The 19893-nt window shown below is 33.9% G+C and overlaps 1 protein-coding gene, 1 long non-coding RNA gene and 1 other non-coding gene across 3 annotated transcripts; 1 reads left to right on the forward strand and 2 right to left on the reverse strand.

Annotated features, from left to right (window-relative positions):
- Nucleotides 1–199: 199 nt before the first annotated feature.
- Nucleotides 200–2388, reverse strand: LOC132057200 (uncharacterized). Its single transcript, XR_009415089.1, has 2 exons — nucleotides 2170–2388; nucleotides 200–302 (listed from the first exon to the last, which is right to left on the reverse strand). It is a non-coding gene; the product is annotated as an uncharacterized LOC132057200 (long non-coding RNA).
- A 24-nt stretch (nucleotides 2389–2412) lies between these two features.
- Nucleotides 2413–8809, reverse strand: LOC132057201 (probable pectate lyase 4). Its single transcript, XM_059449682.1, has 5 exons — nucleotides 8434–8809; nucleotides 6488–6839; nucleotides 6010–6220; nucleotides 5833–5901; nucleotides 2413–2688 (listed from the first exon to the last, which is right to left on the reverse strand). The coding sequence occupies exons 1-5, from the start codon at nucleotides 8693–8695 to the stop codon at nucleotides 2452–2454; spliced, it is 1131 nt and encodes a 376-aa protein (XP_059305665.1). The 5' UTR covers nucleotides 8696–8809; the 3' UTR covers nucleotides 2413–2451.
- A 1511-nt stretch (nucleotides 8810–10320) lies between these two features.
- Nucleotides 10321–10437, forward strand: LOC132058626 (U5 spliceosomal RNA). The gene has a single exon (XR_009415350.1). It is a non-coding gene; the product is annotated as a U5 spliceosomal RNA (small nuclear RNA).
- The last annotated feature ends 9456 nt before the right edge of the window (nucleotides 10438–19893 follow it).

Consider the following 19893-nt stretch of genomic DNA (forward strand, 5'->3'; position numbering starts at 1 on the left):
TTTAATCGGAAAGAAAAAATGCTACTCTACGAGGGAAGATGCGGATTAAAGGCCAATAGCTTGATGTCAGCTTCCACGACATAAGTTTTATAGTTCTTTCGTATATTTGGTTTTCATATACGTTTTTCATAATTGATTGAACGTTTTGGTTCTCAATTTCTCAAAATATTTCAATTCATGATACACACAAGAAATAAGCTAATTCAACAGTCTTTTGTTCAATCTCTCGTGGAATTAAATTTTCTCCCGTACAAGTCAAGAGAATGAACTCTTGGCCTCAAATGTCCATATAAAGAACACGCCTAGAGACTCCGGGGCTCCTATACTTCTTCACATGAATAAGAAAAGTGTTCTTGTCATCGCATTTATTATTTCATTATTTTGAGTACTATTGAAAATCGTGTATTTGGAACAAAATCGTGTATTTGGAACATGTAAAACATGTAAGCTTCACATCAATGATAATTATGAGTAGCGTCATCAGAATTGTTAGCATATGCCATAAATTGGAAAAGACCTGTTCTTGTAAAGAGAGTAGCAGTGCCGGTCACACAAATAATTTTTGGCATTTTACCAAACCTCATTTAATCCCTACACCACTTGGACAGGGAAATTTGAAAACCTACTCGATCGAATCCAAAATTTAGATGCAGTCAATTCGAAAAGAGTGTTTTCCTAATTATAAACATATAAACCAATAAATGTATAATATGTGATAGAAATTTATTTGCACCGGCTATTAATACAGAACCAATATTATATTAAATACATGATACATATTTGCGCATACATTATATTACGTAACTATGGTTAATTAATTCATATTTTTACTTCATTAAATCACTTAATCATGGTAAGCTAAATTGAATTGGTGTATTATTTACCCACACTACATGTGGCTTTTTGGTAGGGTGTACGTAGTGCAAAAATCTCATTTTAATTAATTTTTAATTTTTAAAATTTATTTAATTATTAAGCAAAACTAATTAAACAATTTATTTGTTTATTTATTAAAGGTTCAATCGGTCAATCTACGCTACATGTTAAATTCAAATTAGCCCAACTTTTAGATGAACTGAATTGGACGAGTCAAAAGGGATTTAGCTAATAAATGAGCGGATCACTAACCCGCCAAACTTGAATGGGTAGGCAAAATCATATTTTTATGAGCTTATTTTGCCACCATTTTAAAACCAAAAAACAACAGTCCATTTTATTATGATCATTTAAGGTAGCTCTACTTTATTTATCCGTCAATAACACTTTACAAAAGGTGTCATAACTCATTTAAAGAGTACCCTACCTATGAAGAATTCAAGAGCAAGTCAAGTCAACAATTAAATGTATTGGCAAAGTCATTTGATAAGATTTGTTCAATTATTTGGTTAGACATTTGAACTTTTCCTGCAAGAGACCTTAGTAGGTAAACTGTGCACATGCAATGTGAAATTGTCAACCATATGATGTATTATTTGATCATGAGAATGGATAACGTAATGTGCAGGCATTTTAACGCATGGTGCAACACCACAAAGCATGAACTGCTCAAAATACTGTTTAATTGATCAACATCCACAACTCTAGGTAACTTCAAGTTCTCAAGTCATAACATTATCTGTAAACTTGAATATGTAGAGTGTCAATCTGGCAAAAGCCTTTTTTTTTTTTTTTTTTTTCGTTTCAACTTACGCGGCAATGTTCGATACCTACTTAACGCTAAAAGACAAAGAGGCAGATTATGGCTTCAAGTTCCAATTTCTACAACATCTCATTTGATGTAGATTATGACCATTATTTGTATTTATTTCCAGTATTCTGCCACATCTAATTTAATGGTCCGGAATCTATTAATTATATATTTTAAACAATTATTTGACGTTTTACGAGTCACATTTATCTAAGGCTTATTTTGGATTACAAATTTCAAAAGCCCATTCCAGTTGCAATCCTACATTTTGGCAAAGAGAGTAACTTTTAAAGCTATACAAGGTCAGAGCCAAAGTTAGTGGGTTTATTTGGATGAACCCATAAGTGATGTTCTGTATTTGCCCCCTGCTAGCATAAGTACCGCGGAACACCAAGGCTTAGACTGATGAAAACAAATCACCTAGTGTCTTTTGTTTCCATTGTAATTTTGAACTTTGGTCTCCAAATCTTTTCACCAACTACATGAGTAAAATAACCGGTTTATATGCAATAATTCCTACCAAAAGAGGCTGCAGCATGAGAAATTTTGGCAATATTTAGGTTTAGAGCGACCCTGTTTATTTCACCGAATTGTAGTTTATGTTACACAGATATAATGGCAAAAATAATAGACCACAAAGCAAGACAGGAAAAAGCAACAACAAATCGACGATAAATGACCGTGGAGTAGTATATGCACATACGTTTTGACCTTGAAGTAATATATGCACATTTAAGTAATCGTCTCTGTTCATTTAGGTAATCCTAACAGGAGACGGGCTGATCATTTGGCCGGGGGATACACTGCCACCCTGTACAATGTTGAAGGTAGTGTTTGAGATCATCACTCAGACGTTCAACAGTCCAGGTTCGATAGAATTCGAATGGATTAAAGACGTTATTGTCGCTGCAAGTAGACAATAAACCAGCCTGAGTTCCACAAACAAACAAGTCATCTTCAGATTTAATGCTACCAGAACACGCTTCCTCCTTGTCAGCTGCCTGTAGAAGATCATTAATATCAATTTAAGAATTGGTGGTATAAGCAAAAGAAAATTTCAAACATCAATCAATTGTCATTTATAGTATGCAACAAAAGACGCCTTACACAGAGTCCTTAAAAGTGCCGTGAGCTTTCCTCACTTTGTTCTTCCACATGACTTCCACTTTCATTAATTATTTTGAGATAAATATGAAGCATCTAGAACCCTAATAAGGACCTAACGGGCGTCCTATACAACTGGCTGACATAGACTGGAAAACCACCAAAAAGTCATGTGCCACATATTGAAAATGGGAGAATGAAGTCTCTTTTTCTATTTCATATGTTCTTTTCTTCTTCTTTTTTTTTTTTTTTGTGTGTGTGTGTGTGGGTGGGGGGGGGGGGGGGGGGGGGTCCGGGGTAGGGAAAGGGGATTGTTGGGCTCCGACAGTTCCATTTTGACCTTTTAAATGTCTCATTCTGTATTTTGAGGTTAGATGCATGTATCAGCATGGAGAGAGGGGTGTTGAAACGAAGGGAACTCACTAGTATAACTAAAAATGCATATACAGAATTATGAAAGACAAATTTAAGGGAGATTGATGGGAATAGGACAGAGATAACTTTATATCCAGCTTGATCGCTATATCTCTCAAATGGAAAAGCCAACAGAAATTTTATTTCACAAGGACATGTAATTGATTCGAACTGCGTTACATGGACCCTTAAATTAGGCTGGTTCACTTGTTAGGTCTGACAAGAAAAGGATGTGGAATGACCTCAAAGTTGAATTCGTCAACTTATATCAAGTTCTTTAACTTTCCAAATCTGCCAAGCAACCATAAGCATATAGCTCCACTGGAAAAGAGGCAGCGATGAAGGAGAAGAATGCGGGACAAGTTTCTTTTGAGCTAGTCCAAAAACTAATATAAACTATAAGCAAAAGAATAAAGAGATATAAGACGAAACGCTACCAAATTAGATGATTTAGAAAATCATTTTTCCTGCTATATAATACATTATTGTATGTTCTAGATATATGATCATTCTATTGATGCCAAAGTAAAAAGTTATCTCTATGTATCCGAACTTTATTACTAATCGGACTAGGCACATCGAGCACCTAAAAGATAGGCAGCATAAATGTACGTTTTCAATTGCCAGAAAAAGCAGGAAAATCTCAAAAAGTTGTGCACCCAAAGACTCATTGGAACCAAAGGTGTTTCGTTATTACAATCCATTCTCAGAGAAGAGAGTACAGTTACTTCCGTTGAACAGAAACAAAGTTTTACCTACAAAACCCTCAATTTTTATCATCAGCATCTATATCTTTTGATTATAGACAAGCTAAGAGTCATAAAGTGGACGGTGTAGTTGAATTTAAGGTTCACCCATTTTCTTACTTCTTAGCTATGATAGTAGTAGCTTCAGATTGAGGCTTAGTTGTTGTCTGTTTGTTTTGTTCGGCTACCATAGTGAGTTTGGATTTCAAAGCTTCTAAGAATCAACTTAACAGGAGAAGTGCTGCAGAGGTGGATGGGAAATTGGTTACTTTATATGGTCTCGGGCGATCCTTACCTCTTGAAGTGCCTTTTGAGGTTGAGTTAGGCCATGATCCATTTCTTCACATGGCATCAGAGCCAAGCCCATCTCAATTCTTGGTTTACCCGATGGGCCTCCATATTATGTTGTCCACGCTCCAGTTGGCACGCCTAGGCATGCCGGGGGTGTTAGAATTTGGTCTCCTTATATGGTCATGAGCAATTCTCACCTCTTAAGCTAACTTTTGCGGCTGAGTTAGGCCCCAGGTCCATTGCTTTCACAAGCGCATAGCACCACCATTCCGTGAAGTTCTCATCCTCATGCCTTGAAACTGTTCCCCACATAAGTTACTCCCCTTTCTTCCTCTTCACCTCAACAGACCCCATCCCTCAAACACCACCATTGATCTCTGTTATTCTTTCTTCCTTCCTAAGCCATAACTACCCCTACCCTTACACCACACCAGTCTTTATGCCCCGTCGAAGTCCCACTGGCTCTTCTTGCTCTTTTTTTTTCCCCCCTTTTCTTCCTCATCTTTTGATCTTTTATTTATCCCCAATTCTTTTCTACTAAACGCTTTGTTTAAAGTAATTCAAATCTTTGCTTAGGATGGAATCAAGAGAAAGAAAAAAGTTTTCTCAGCAACTCTGACAGAAGAAGCAACCACAAGCATTTTCAAGGAACAAAATGCAGATTAATGTGAAAGTCAGTTCCCAGAGAAAAATGAGAAACCCCTCCCCCTCCCTTTTCCAGTTAAGGTAATCAATTTTATTCGTTTAAAATCCACTAGATAAAATAAAAGAAGCATGTAACCCATGAAAACATAGACAAGAGAGATGGAATGGCACCTAAAGACTTTTTGAAGGCAAATTTGAGATTATCTCCTATGTTGCTCAGACTTCCCAAAAATATTGCCCCACCTGTGTCGGATCCTCCAAAAATGCACTACTTTTGTATTCTTTGGCTAGCTTTTTGGTGTAAAATGATTGACGTACATGAGGCAGATACCCTACTCGACTTCCCTAGTACCCTAGCACCTCGTTAGTGCTATTGGCATCTGTAAATTCTTGCTTACTTATCCAAAAAAGAAGTAAAGAAAGTGGGCGTGAGAGAGATCAAGAACTAAGAAGCTTATCAATTTCTTTCCTTCTTCATAGACAGCTCTTAATTTGTAAAGCGGTCTTTTGTTCTTCCAACCAAACCCTTCGAATAAGCATCAATTATCAGCATAATTTTTTGAAGCGCAACTTAGTTTGATTAATGAACCAACTATGCTTCGATCCAAGCTAGTCGGGATCGTTTAGACGAATACTCAATCTAGATATTCATGTTTCAATACTTGGAGGATACCTCATAGTACGACGGTCTTTACCCTGGTCATCAACCTATCATAACACTCTTCTTACGACAATTAGGACTTCAGGAAGAAGGATTATCTTAAATTTTCCTGCTAATTTTTTGGACTCATCAAATTTAAAGGTGAAGACTGCTCAAATCTACTATGCAAATCAAGTTGCCGTGTAAGAGAACAAATTGAAATTTTTTGCATAAAAGAAAGCAGTAGATGATTATCACATTGTGTTTGGTTGCAAAATAAAATTAGTATTAGTTAGTAAATTTACCTTCTCTGTGAGATATTTAAAGGCCACCTTTTTTTGTCCAGCTTCATATATGTTGCATTGGGAATATATCTGACACGGGAGATATTTAAGTTATCAACAACAACGGCATGGACAAATATTACTGAATTTACATTAACCCTATTTCCCCATCCTTCAAAAAGATGAGAGAGAGAGGACCTGTGATTCTACACTTGCGCAAACAGCATAAATTCCCCAGTTCCTGGTGTAGTTATTGTACAAATGTACTTTGCCAAACCTAACACGAGGATGCCGCTGTCTAGTTCCATCAAAAAAACAATGGTGAATGGTGACCCTTATACATCTATCACCACAATTAGAAGGATCTGCTCCAATAAGCATTGTTTTATCGTGCTTTGAAAAGTGACACCTGGTTGCAAAAAGAAGCTTGAAGATATAAAAATAGATGTCATAATAAGACCATATGATAAGAGAAATTGACATAAATAGCCGCCGACCAAAATAATAGCCAGCAAATGTATATCTTTTGTATATTATTGTATAATATACATAAAATGTACATTTTTTGATACATAATAGTGTATATTTTTTTGTATAATAGCCAGCAAATGTAATTATTTGTGGCCGACTGGCCAAATGTGTAACTTGCCCATATGATAAAGCTGGTTCAACTGACCTAGAAACAGTAATATCTGTGCTCTCTCTTGTGATGTCAATTAAACCATCGTCATAGTCGCTAAGGCTACAACGATCTATCCAAATATGCCTCGACTTTGGTTTAATCTGAATGCCATCAACATCAGGTCCTCTGCCTCCCTCGAACTCTAGATTGCAGATGATCACATGTTCACATTCTTTCAACCTTAAACCTTTCCCTGTGAGTTTTATTTTTTGGCCTCGCCCATCAATAGTTTTGAAAGACGACACAGTCAAATAAGAACGGAGCTCAATGGTCCCTGAAACTTCAAAGACGATCCATAGAGGTTCTTTTTGACGACATCCATCTCGAAGTGATCCTGGCCCATCATCTACAATAAATATGCGAAAGATAAATCCTGTACTATCATTAGAGAAAACAAAAAATCCAAGATAGCCACACTATTATCCACCATGGAGAATGCTTATTAATACATGCCATACTAGCCAAGAGGCTTTGTACATATCCAGTGAGCTCAGCTCAACAGACATTCATCCTAGAGTACAACCTATTCAGACAGTACCCCAGATGGGACAACTTATATTGCAAAAGAAAAGGAAGGATATGAATTTTGTCCAATAATATGACATAAGTAATAAAAGTTATATCAGAATTCCATATATGAATTTTGTGCATAGTCACTAAGTCACCTGCCTTTAAGTGCGATAGTATGATGATTGAAGGAGAAAGAAAGGATGAGATAAATCTAAAATGGGAAGTTGTCTCAAATAAATTTCTTGGTTTAATGCAAACTTTGGGTATATGTTTGAAGGGGAGAAATGTAGGAAAGAACACAACATATTAAAGAAAGCCATCCATATAGATGATACCAACAAGTTAAGACAACTTTCCGGGAGAAGCGTGAGATATAGAGCGACCTGATCTGCCTTAAAAGGAAAATTATTTAGCAAAAGGATGAAGTGGACATGAATAGAGCAGAATGAATAATGAGCATTCAAATAGCCAATCACAGCCAATTAAGATCAAGACATAATTGATTGATCAATTGAAGTTTCATTAAGGTAGAATAACTTAAAGAAATGGAAAGTCCTTGCTGTTCAACCTAATTCAAAAGATTTCTCTTAACCAGCCAAACCACTTAAGGACAACATCAAATCCAAAATCAAACACTTTCCACTACATTTTCCGTTACTCAGGAAAAACCATCTCCCTCCCAAGTCAAGATAGCATAGTGTAACTTACAACAACAACAATAACTCTAACTAAGCCTCAGTCCCAAACAAGTTAGAGTCAGCTCTATGAATCCTCAATGTTCCATTTTAGGTCAAGCATAGTGTAACTTACAGCAACAACAATAGCATTAACTACGCCTCAGTCCAAACAAGTCTATATAAATCATCATTATTCCATTTAAGGTCAAGCATATTTTGACTTATTACAACAAACAATTTCAATCCATAAATTATTAAAGACACAAAAACAACTTCTCAAGCCAGACGCAAAGACAAGAAAGCAAACTAACCATTAAAATTAACACCTTGATAAATAAAAAGTCCCAAACAAGTCGGGGCCAGCAATATGAATTAATTGAGCATTCCACTTAAGGGACAGAGGGAAGAAGGGCCAAGGGGGTTCGTGCGAACCCCTTTGGTGGAAAATTACACTATTTAAACATGGTTAATTTTTTATTTTTTTATTTTTTTTTATATATATAGTAGACATTGAACCCCTTTGGCTACTCCATGTGTTTACTTTTTCATATTTTGAACCCCTAAGTGAAATTTCTAGCTCCGCCACTACAAGGGTAGTGTAACTTACAATAACGACGAAAACTACACCTCAGTCCCAAACAAGTTCGGATCAACTATATAAATCCTCACAATTCCATTCAAGATCAAGCATAAGTAACTTATTAAAACAAACAATTTAACCAACAAATAATTTAACAGAAAGCAAAAACTAACCATTGAGATTAACAACTTGATAAACATGACCATCACGTCCACCAATAGAGGAACCACCAAATCCCTCAGCTTGACCAGCAAGACCACGCAAGGTAGAGTCAACATTAACATAAGGTAAATTCAAACCCATCTCTGTATTCTTGGTTTGTTGTGTTGCAGAATGACCTGATGGACCATACATATAAGGTGGACCTGGAAATGGGGGGCCCTGTTGTTGATGGTGTTTCCTGTGATGAAAGTAACGGCCATGGTGGTTCCCCATTTAATCAAGAAGTGTCTTGATTAATTTAATTGTATTGTGTTACTAACTGCTACTATTGAATTTAATGATGTTTAACGCCAAAATATTGAAACTTTTTTGCATTAAGTTGTCAGTTTCTTTGTTGTTGGATTCTTGAAACTGAAACCTGCCGACACTATTTTTTGGCAGCACAAATGAATACTGTAGTTTAGATCACAAGGGCCAACCAGGTGTGCCTAAACCGTGTCAGTGCAACACTTTTTTGTCTAATTCAATAGGTATTCTGTACTTGCCGAATAAGATTGGAATATTTGTAACAGATATTTGGAGATTATTTTGAATAGGTGTTTTATTTATCAAATTGGTTTATTATTTCAATTTTAAATTTGGGATATAGATTTGAAGTTCGAAAAGTGGGATTGGATGGTCAGTTTTTGAATAGTTTTGTTAATATTTGTCCACCATTTAAAATGTAATTGAAAAACAACTACTCTTTAGAGCAGAAATAATATTTGGATAAAATTATCCTTAGCTAAAACAAGATAGGAGTGTGGAATTAAAATTTTGACTATTAAAGTTCTAGCATAATGTGTTGGAGTTCAATAAATTCATGGAGGTATAGTTTAAATTTTGAAAAAGTTCATAGGGTGTTAGATTGTGTCACTTTAAACTCCAGCATTTCTTCCGAGCATTTGAATTGCTACAATTTAAACTTCGTCAATTTGTTGGTTTTGTGCTAATGGAACCAAATAATATTTTTCAAGGTATTATGAGTGAAATAATATCAATAGGTTAGGTAACTCGTGATGCTTTTGTGAAAAATTATACTATAAGTTTTGAAATCGGTGTCTTACGTAAGATAACGTTAAGGGTCATTTGCACCATTGTCCTTCAAAGGCACTGGTCTTTAATTTTTGGCCCTCAAATTGGTGGTCTTTAATTTTTATCATTCGCCTAATACCCCAGGATCCTGGGGTTAAACCTCGGCTCAATTAAAAAAAAAAAAAAAAGAATTTCGCAAGGCAGGGTTTCGTAGCAAAATTAGGCCTACTCACGTAAAAGTTAGGTCTTAAGGCAGAGTTTTGCAAAATTTCAAGTGAATAAAAAAATAAAAAATTGCCTTAATGCAAACCTCTACCTTAAGGTAGAATTCTGTCTTTAGGTAAGCCATGCCAGAAGGCAAAACTCTCCCTTAAGACGGAGTTTGCCTCAAACTCCGCCTGATCAGGCAGAGTTTAACTATGCCTTAATACAAAGTTTGAAACTCTGCCTGATCAGGTAGAGTTAAACTCTGTCTTGCGAATCCAAACTCTACCTTACAAACTTCTTTTTTTTTTTTTTCACTAAGGGGGGATTTGAGCCCCGAACCAAAGAATTTTTAGCGAAGGACAAAAATTAAAGACCACCAATTTAAGGGACAAAAATTAAAGACCAGTGCCTTTGAAGGGAATTCCGCACAAAAAAATGTCCATAATATTGGAAAGAGCAGTTTTGAAAGTATTGGACGCGGCCCAACAAAGCCCATATATTGGTAGCATTATCTGTGAAGCGTGTTTGATAAAAAATCCCACATCGGCAACAAGTGACTAATTGAGCAGCTGCAAGCATTATATGAAGAGCTCGTGCTTCCTGTAGCAAAATCACGCAGCCACGCAGTGAGCACAAAGCGAACTATTCTTTCGCCTTTTACTAAAGAATACCGTGTGCGCACTGCAATTAGTGGCATACGCTAATTTTTTGAGGGAAGTCTCTTAACTGAGAACCCACAATTCTAGTTTTCAAATCTTCTGCTTTGGTGTTTGTTTCTCATAAAGGAAACATAGTTAGGAACGTCTCACAATTCTATAACTTTTACTAGGGGTGCTCATGATTTGGTTAAAAATTAAAAAGCAAATCAAATTGATTAAATAAATCAAAATTTTTATAAATGCTTTTTATAATTATATATATACAAGATATTAATTTTATAAATAATTTATATACAGTTTAGCAAAAAAATAATTACAAATACTTTTAAATATTTAAATACATTTTAGCAAAATTTTATTTATTTCTAATAGGAAAATGAACTTTATATCTTAAGCTCATTTTAAAAGGAATTCATGGATTCAAACTCATTTATTCAAAGAAATAATTTTGAGATATACCTAGATTTATTTTTTATAAACTTTTTTTCACTATATTAAATTATAAATCCTAAGAATTTTCTCTATAATGCAAGAAAACTATAGTTACCACAATAAAAGGGTAATAACGAATTATAAGTTGGAAAAAAAATAGAAAATTCTCTCCTAATTGTAGGAAAAAAACATGACAGAGAGAAATACTGTTAGTTTTCTTAAAATTTGAAAAATCGACCCAAACAGAACCAAACCGATGGATATATTATATTTGGTTTGGTTTTAATAATTTAAAAAACCGACTAGATTGGTTTGGTTTTGATTTTAACTCAAATCGATCCAAACCGACCCACGAACACCCCTAACGATTACCTGTGGTGTTATGGGAAAACTCGTTAGCTTTGGAAAGGAGTCTCCACTGTAGGTGTAATACCCTATTATATTGCTAAAATTTATTTTTGGCTTAATAAATGAATAAATTACAAGGTTTCTCTTTTAGATGTGTGCATTTTCAAATTTCAATTGTCTTTAGTTATTCATACTATTTTTTCCTTATCGAATCAAGAAAGAGATTATCGCAAATCAATTTTAATTATATGTTGTTCTTGTTGACGCCTAATTTTGGCCCTCCAATAATTTTATCTAATTATCCAGAGTTCTTGGATCTCAAACGGAGTGGAATATGTGTTAAATAAACCAAAATGATTTTTACAAAATTATTTCGATAATATTTTGTCATTCCATTTGGCAAAATAATTTCAAATATATATTGTAAGCCATTCTAAGAGATTTTTCATATTCTCCCATAGATATTAAAGTATTTTTCCAAATTAATTATTTGATCAATTGTTTAAAGTATTAATGTAAAACTGACAAATATCTTACTCCGTTTAATTCAAGAAATTTGATTAATTAAATGGATAATTATTTTTTACCTCTCAATTTCAAATTTTGCATACCCATAATTTGCATTTACAATTTAAAACTAATCATAATTAGCTATATGTTTTAGTTGTGGTTATATTTGAAAATTGTTTGTAATGTGATTAATTTTGGTTATATTTCGAAAAAAGCAACTAGTTGTTAATTATGGTCATAATTGAAATAGTCAATTTTGTGCTTTGAAGTCAATTAAGACTTGTTGACACCTAATTTTTGACCTCCCGTAATTTATTTTAATCACTCAGAGTCCTTGGATAATAAATAAAATGGGCTATGCATCTTAAATGGTTTAAATAATTTTTATATAAACTGTTTAGGTCAATATTTTACTCCTTTAAATTGATAAAGAAGTTTTTAGGACATCATAAATTATTTAGAAATTAATTGGTATCTTTGTGACATTTATGGAACATTTTATAAGAATTAATCAAAAGCAAAACAATTTTGAATAATTATTTATTTAATTGTTAAATTGTAAAAAGTCAAAATTAAATAATAATTTATTCCCTTAAATCCAAGGAACTTGAGTAATTGAAAGAATTGACCATTTTACCCTTCAATCTTTAATCCTATGTGTCTGCATAATTGTTTGAAATTAATAATTGTTTGATGCTTAAATTATATTAATTAATCAGTTAGAGGATCTTTGTTGTAAATTGGTTTGACTATTTAGTTGTTTACATTATGGCCGCAATTGAATCAACCAATTCATGGTTGAGGCAATTGGTGTCATTTTTACAAAATTAGCCTTTCAGTGGCCTTAATTGAAATGACTAAATCCATTGGCAAATCAATTAAGGTCATTAGTGCAAATCTAGCTTTAATTGGCTAATTAGATAAATAAGGTCATGATTGGAATAATTAATTAGATTAAGATTAACTAAGGACATTATTGCAATTAGTTAACAAGAGTACCATAATTGCAACACTTATTTAAAATTAGAACCAATTAAGGCTATGCTTGTAAATTGAGCTTATTAGCCGTGTTTCGAAATTAGTTACGTCCTAATTTGTTTGTAATTGAGTACTATGGTCAATAATTGATTGTTTAAAGTGTTTATCTATTTTGTTAAATTACCCATCCTGCCCCTATACGCGTATATACATACGTATACATAAATATACATACGTGATATACATGGGGAAAAGGGCCATGTTCATTTCTCTTAAAATTGGACCCGGCCCAGTCCACTTAATGGACCAGACCCGGCCCAAAAACGCGCAGATAAGGAAGGGAGTAATACTCCCTCAATCCATTTTTCATTTTCACACAAACGCAACCTTACACCCTTCTCTCTCCTCTCATTCCCCTTTTCCCCAAACCCTAAGGCGCTGCCTCAATGTTCTCTCTCTCTTTCATGCCAAAAAATGGCAACGGTGCAGAGAACCCAAGCTTTACATAGGCCTGGTATGGCTATTTGCGTGAAACAATCAATGTTTTAAACCCAAATTTACGTTTGTCACCCCAAACACGATATTGATCTCTTCCTATTACTTTTTTCTTTCATTTTTTTTTTTAAATTAAAGCACAAATTTTGCATTTTTTTACGTTGTACGAATTTTATTGTCATTAGTCCTTAAGAGTTTGGGGCGGATCGACCTAGGAGAGGTTAGATCTAACCGTATGTGCTTGTATTCTGTAGATCTTAGCCATTAATTTCATGATATTGAATGTTGCATCTAAAAACCACTTGTTACCACATCGTTTATTTAGGTCTTTAAATGAACTTTGGGGTTCTATCTCTCACAAAAAATAAGTTGGGACAACCTCAAGAGGCTAGAAATTTTGATTTTAAGCTTCTCAATAAAAAAATTTAAACAATGACCTTAAAAAGTTGGAGTTTTTCCTAAGTTCTAAAATTATTTTCTTTTGTTGTTCTATATTTTGTGTGGCTGAGTCTCGAAATTGGAAGCACAAGGCTCCAAGGTCCATTCTTTTCTTGGCTGCGCACATAAAAGGTAATTCCTATCATTTTGTTTTCCCTTATTTCGATTTTGCTTAGTCTAAGGATGTTACACTAGCTAATTTGTTTGGGTCTTGCTTAATCTAAGTGCTTGTTAATGCTGGTTCATATTATTAAGTGCTGTCCTATCTAGTTATGTGCTTAATTTATGATTCACTTAAGCAATGGTGGAACCAGCTTGAATGTTATGTTGAAACCTGCCTAACATGGGATTGATTAGTCTTCATAGTGGGTTGTTTTGCTTATGTGATCTCCATGCTTATAGGTCTGATCTGAATAAGCTTAAATAATTTAAAACTAACCTTAAAAAAATTCAATATCGTCTGCTCGTGGTTTTCTTATCGCATCAGTCCCTTCCTAGTCATGTGCATAGATCATATGGCAAAATATATATCCTTGAAAAAGTTGAGACTTTCTGGTATTACAGGTGGTTTGCTCTTTTCCTATTTCCTGCTCAAAACTACCGTGGACAATTTATGCCTGCTGCGGCTAACTTCATAACATGCTACCTCGTGGGGTCTTAAATATGAACCATCACCCTTATACTATAGCTCCATGGTCAAAGAGACCAAATAAACTTACTCTATAGGGTATATAACCTACGTGTTCTACCATACCGAAATTTGTCTTTCAAATGGTACTAACACCTGATAAACACACCATGCACTATATGGCAAGTCTTGGGTTTCGAATTTCCTTCTTGTCGCTTACACATTTGATACGTTTAGAATTCAATGGAAAAAGAATGTTACTTACTGCTTTAAGCTTCATGGCACGAATTAGAATAATTCCTAATGACTCCATCTGGAAGCAACACATCGATAATGATTAGATTTACATCTTCCTCATCTATTGAGAAATGGCGTATTCGGTAGAACGGGAAACAACACACGAGTCCGAGTGATTTCTGAGAACATAGCTCTATTGCACGATCTAGAGTTGAAAGAAGTGAGACAATCTTAAATATCTTGGTGGCCAACTGTTTATATGTGTGGGCGCCACACACATATAAAAGTGACTCCACTAGACACGGTTTCATAGACTCCCTATGACACATGAACCTAGTGCTCTGATACCAAGATTTGTCACGCCCCGAACCATGGCCTAGGCGTGACACGGCACTCGGTGTCTGACTGTCTATGACCGAGCAAACCCATGGCTGCTGAGTCTAACAGTTGTATCATGAAAGCATGCAAGATATAAAATGAACCAAGAGAATATTCTAACTCCAATATAATAGAGGATGCGAAAATAAATGTTGTGAGGCAAAACCAACATAACTGACTAAAGACTTGGTCTATGAAACTTTTATGATCAAAATACTGTAAGAATAACTAGGTCAGGACAAAACCCTGACATAACTCAAATACTAATGAACTAACTAATACTCGAAAGCTGGAAATAGACGGGAAGCCCTGCATGAGAGCGGCTCACCAACTAGCTGATGTACTCAAAGTACTGGAAGCTAAGCGCGCTTGTATCCTCCGAAAGTCGACTCGCACCGTGAAGTGCCCATGCACGCATAAGACGTTACTACATTTGAATTGTACAAGTATGATAAGCAACTGAAGCAATGATAAGGGATTCATGAACAATAAAGTATAATGAAACTGAATACTCATATCATGAGTTAATCTGTATAGAAACCACCTGTGCAAATATCATGTAACTATGGCCTCAGGACCAATAAATAATGAGATCTCAAAGTTATGGCCTCAAGCCCAAAATAATTACATATGCATATGAATCATAACTATGGCCTTAGGCCCAATCGCATACGAAGCAAAGTGTAAAACCGACTATCGGCTCAGTAACTCTCGACCGATGACTTAGATCGCATTCGAGACTCGTCGATTGAATTACAAGTCTTTTAGATTAATCTAGGGTCCATAGCATGCATAACAAGTATGAACATAATCAGAAAACTGAGCTCTAACCCTAGGTTATAAAAATCAAGAACTAGGAAAAAATCATGAACTGGTTGGATTTCTGAGAATTTTGATAATTGAGGTATGAGGATGATTAAACAATGTTCCTCATGTAGATAGTATGCTTAACATACCTGGAATTGCTCCCAAACTTGAATAAAAGACTTGAAGTTTGAAGAAGATTTCCAAAATCTTGAATCTTGAACCTTGAGATGGGTTTTCTTGAAAACCCTAGGTTAGGAATGATGATTTCTTGTTTAGATTACAAGGATATATATTAGAATTGACTTGGAATAATTAGAATAGGCTTACCTTGGTGTTCTTAATGATGGGAGAGGGTAGGAGGTCGTTCTAGGGCTTGAAGAAATGAAAAATAATGATTTGAACTGATATGGACGAATATATGTTGATCTGCAAAATTAAATTTTACGCCCAGTAAAATACTAACCGTATTTTGAAAGACGGGCCGTATTTTGAAATACGGTCTGTATTCTGTGTGGACTGCACTGCGGCTTTTCAGTAAAATGGCCATAACTCTTTGTACAGATTTCCGTTTGACCCCCATAATATACCGTTGGAAAGGTATTTTAAAGCTCTACAACTTTCATCCAAGAAAGTTTTTCCAAATTTCAAATACGTTTTGAAATACGGGCCGTATTTCAAAATACGGTCCGTATTTAACAATGTAACCTCCAAATGCCAAATTTCAGAATGCTCAGAAATCTTTGGTACCAGTTTACGACTTGAAATACGGCTGTATAGTGAAATACGGTCATTGTTCTTGGGTGTAAACCCCCATCTTATAACTGAAGAGGAAATTTCAAATTCCCACATTCTTTATCTGGTTTTCTAAGTCTAGAAGCATTATCAAAGCTTAGGTTAAAGGTATGACGTGTTACAGGTTTCCGCCTATTCACCCATGTAATCACCACCTACTATAACATATTCTCCAATAGACGCCATACTAAAGATATAATAGATTATTGCTATGGTCTATAATTGGTCGATGCCTAGACTTAGAACAAGCATCGATTCGGACAAAAAAAAGAGGGGATACGCTTTAATGGAGAACTGACTCCACAAGAGTATTAGAACAAAAAACGAACTCCACTACCAGTAGACGCGGACGAAATTAGCACCTGATAATTAAGCTTTGACAATAATGGTGAAAATAATTCGAGCTTCTTTTCAATGATTTCTAAGAGATTTAAGTTACAATGACTGAAGTGGGGAAGAAATCCGTCGTTTGGGACTGATTTTGAGATGAAAAGCCAGAAATTTGGCCGGAAACGGGATTGGAAAAGTGCATAAATGGGGAGCAATGAGCTTTTGGAGGGAGGGAACAAAAAAAAAAAAAATGAGGCTGCTAAATTGGGGTAATTAAATATGTTGGTGGTTGGGGGTTGTTTTGTATTTTTTAAAACTTTGGCTATAGGAGTGACAACATGGGAGACTTCATTTGATGATGTCATAAATAGTAGCCCTTTAGCCAATTCTTTGAGACTTATGGCCTTTTGTCAAAATAAGTGTTGAGAATGGCCTTTTAGCAAAACACCCCATCAAACCAATCTAGCTAAGGATTGAAATTACATATCTCTAATCTGTTAGCTACATTTTGCACCTTTACTTTCCTGCTAAAAATCTCATGTATTACTTGTCAGAAATACCCTTTGGTTCCTTTCAATTCAGATGAAGCCCCAACACTAATATAATCACTTTTATTTATACTAGTCACGATTTTATTTATATTAGTCTCTATAATCGTGCTTTGCACGATATTTTCTGTCAATCTCGATTATGCAAAAAATAATAGGTAGTTATTTATAATTTATATATTTATCTTATAAGGTACAAAAATGTTACTATAGTATAAGATAAATCCACTTAATATCTTTTTTTAAAAAATGATGTTATTGATATATAGTTTTTTTTTTTTTCCCACAAGGGAAACCCGTTGCGATACTAAGATAATCCAATATTAGGGGTTATGTAACCATATTTATTTATTGTTATTCACAAATATAAAAGTGTTCAAAATTTTTAATAAACAAAATTAAATTATAAAAATATCTTACAGTTTTAAGAACACGTTATTTCCTGTCAATCCCAATAATAACAAAAAGAAGCTAATTAGATGATATTATTTGTAATTACATTACTTTGTTTAAACTAATATTTAAAGCCAATAAGCCATGCCATTAATTAAAAAGTCGGAACTTATGGACCAAAGAAGATTTATAACACAAAGTGCAAAAAGTTTCCGTTGTATACTTGGATTCTTCGATGGCATTCAATTTCAATACATCTCTTTAGTTTTACTGTAATCCTAACTCGTGCCAATGTAATTGCTCAAATCTTTTACTATAATAAAAAGGAATTAGTTTTGTTCAATAATTCTTAATCTTTATCCAACTACAATTCTATCCTTTCAAAATTGTATTTCAATGTCTGACTGAACTTGGTTGTGATTAGAATTCCAGTCCACACAAATTAATATTAGTATAAGTTTTATTACAATTTTATCCCATATGGAATTATATTTTAAAGATATAAAAGTCGTTCAATATTTAAAGGATATTTTGGTCAACCAACAATTATATTCGTGCTTTTATAATAACTAGTTTCTATGAACGTGCATCGCACGCTATACCCTGTCACTTTTTTGAATAACTCCACATTCCCTGCCAAACACTTGGACAAGAATCAACAGCCAGTTAATAATGAATTAAGTAAAAGAGATAAAATGTTGAAGAAGCCATCCAATGAAATGTCACATTAAAAGACTGATGGAAAATTTCCTCTTGCCAAAAAAAATTAGGATAACAACACTAATCAGTTGTTTCTTTATTATACATAAAACATAAGTGGAGAGTTTTTATTATTAATAACTACAGGAAAATCCCTCTATCTGCTTGAGAATTTCTTCAACTTCAAACCTTGTCGATTATTATAATATTAATATTTTTTTTTATAATATTAAATGTTGAAATAATAAATTGTACTTGCATGTGGTATGGATGGTCACCTAATATCTAAATTTAACATTATTAGATAAAATACTGTTAGTTACTTAAACATGAGTTTTATAGTTTTATCTTATACTATGCACTCTTTTCTTTTCTCTACTGATAAGCCACTTGAAAAAAAATAATTATAAATTAAATAGTAGTCAAATAAAGTTGGACTATTTATACATCAATATAGATAGGCATCTTCCACCTTTTCACCAATTATCTCTTTTTAATCATTTTATTTCCTTTTATTTTGCAAGAGAATAGCTAGCAAAAATATTATTTCCGAAAATGTTGCTTGAATTCTTATAAATATATATGAGGCCTCTTTAGTTTTATTTTGTCCAAGACTCTTAAATATATTGGGTTATAGTTTTAATTTTTTAAGACTAAGACTCCTATTCAACAACAAATTCATGCACGGATTCTGTTGACCAAGGACACCATATTGCCACGTTGACCTAGGAGTTGTTTACTATTTCTAGTTTTAGGATTTTAATTCAGAATTGTAATCAAATTTTATTCTTTTAATTAATTATTTAATTGAATATTTCTAACATTCTTTTAGGTTATTAGGTTTAATATGTATGTTAGAAAAGAAATAAGATTAGAGTTTATCAGGGGTATAAAGTCGTTCAATATTTGAAGGATATTTTGGTCAACTAACATTTATATTCATGCTTTTAAAGTAACATAGACTAGTTTCTTTGTTCGTGTGTTGCACGAATATGTCACGCTAATTATTAATTAGTAAACACAATGAACAAATTGTTGTAAAATAGCAATTAAATGAAAAAAGGAAAATCCATGTAAAACTAATCTTTCAGATGTTGGTATGGTTAGAGTTTTAGATCTATGAAATAATTCTGATGATCATCAACAAAAGCTATGACATCGTGAATCTAAATTGTATCTTATACTATTATAGCATGCAAGGAGTATTTTGAGAAGCCTACATAGATTTATGTTAGAGTTTTTAGATACATAGCATGGAATTATATAGGAAACGCATACATGAACATATATCGAATTGCAATGTCCTAAAAGAAAACAAAGAGCTAAAGCTTTAACAACGAATCAACTTCTAAGAAACTCATACAAATTACATTAGGCCATACCCTTAACATTAACACTTGATGTCTTGATCTCACAACCGATTTCGAACCTGTAAGATTTTGCAATAGATTATCTGAGAAAATTGTTTTACTTTCGTTAACATGTTGAACAATTATCTTTAAACATAAGTTCAATAAA

This window comes from Lycium ferocissimum, chromosome 5 (assembly GCF_029784015.1).
Source record: "Lycium ferocissimum isolate CSIRO_LF1 chromosome 5, AGI_CSIRO_Lferr_CH_V1, whole genome shotgun sequence".
Classification (NCBI taxonomy): domain Eukaryota; kingdom Viridiplantae; phylum Streptophyta; class Magnoliopsida; order Solanales; family Solanaceae; genus Lycium; species Lycium ferocissimum.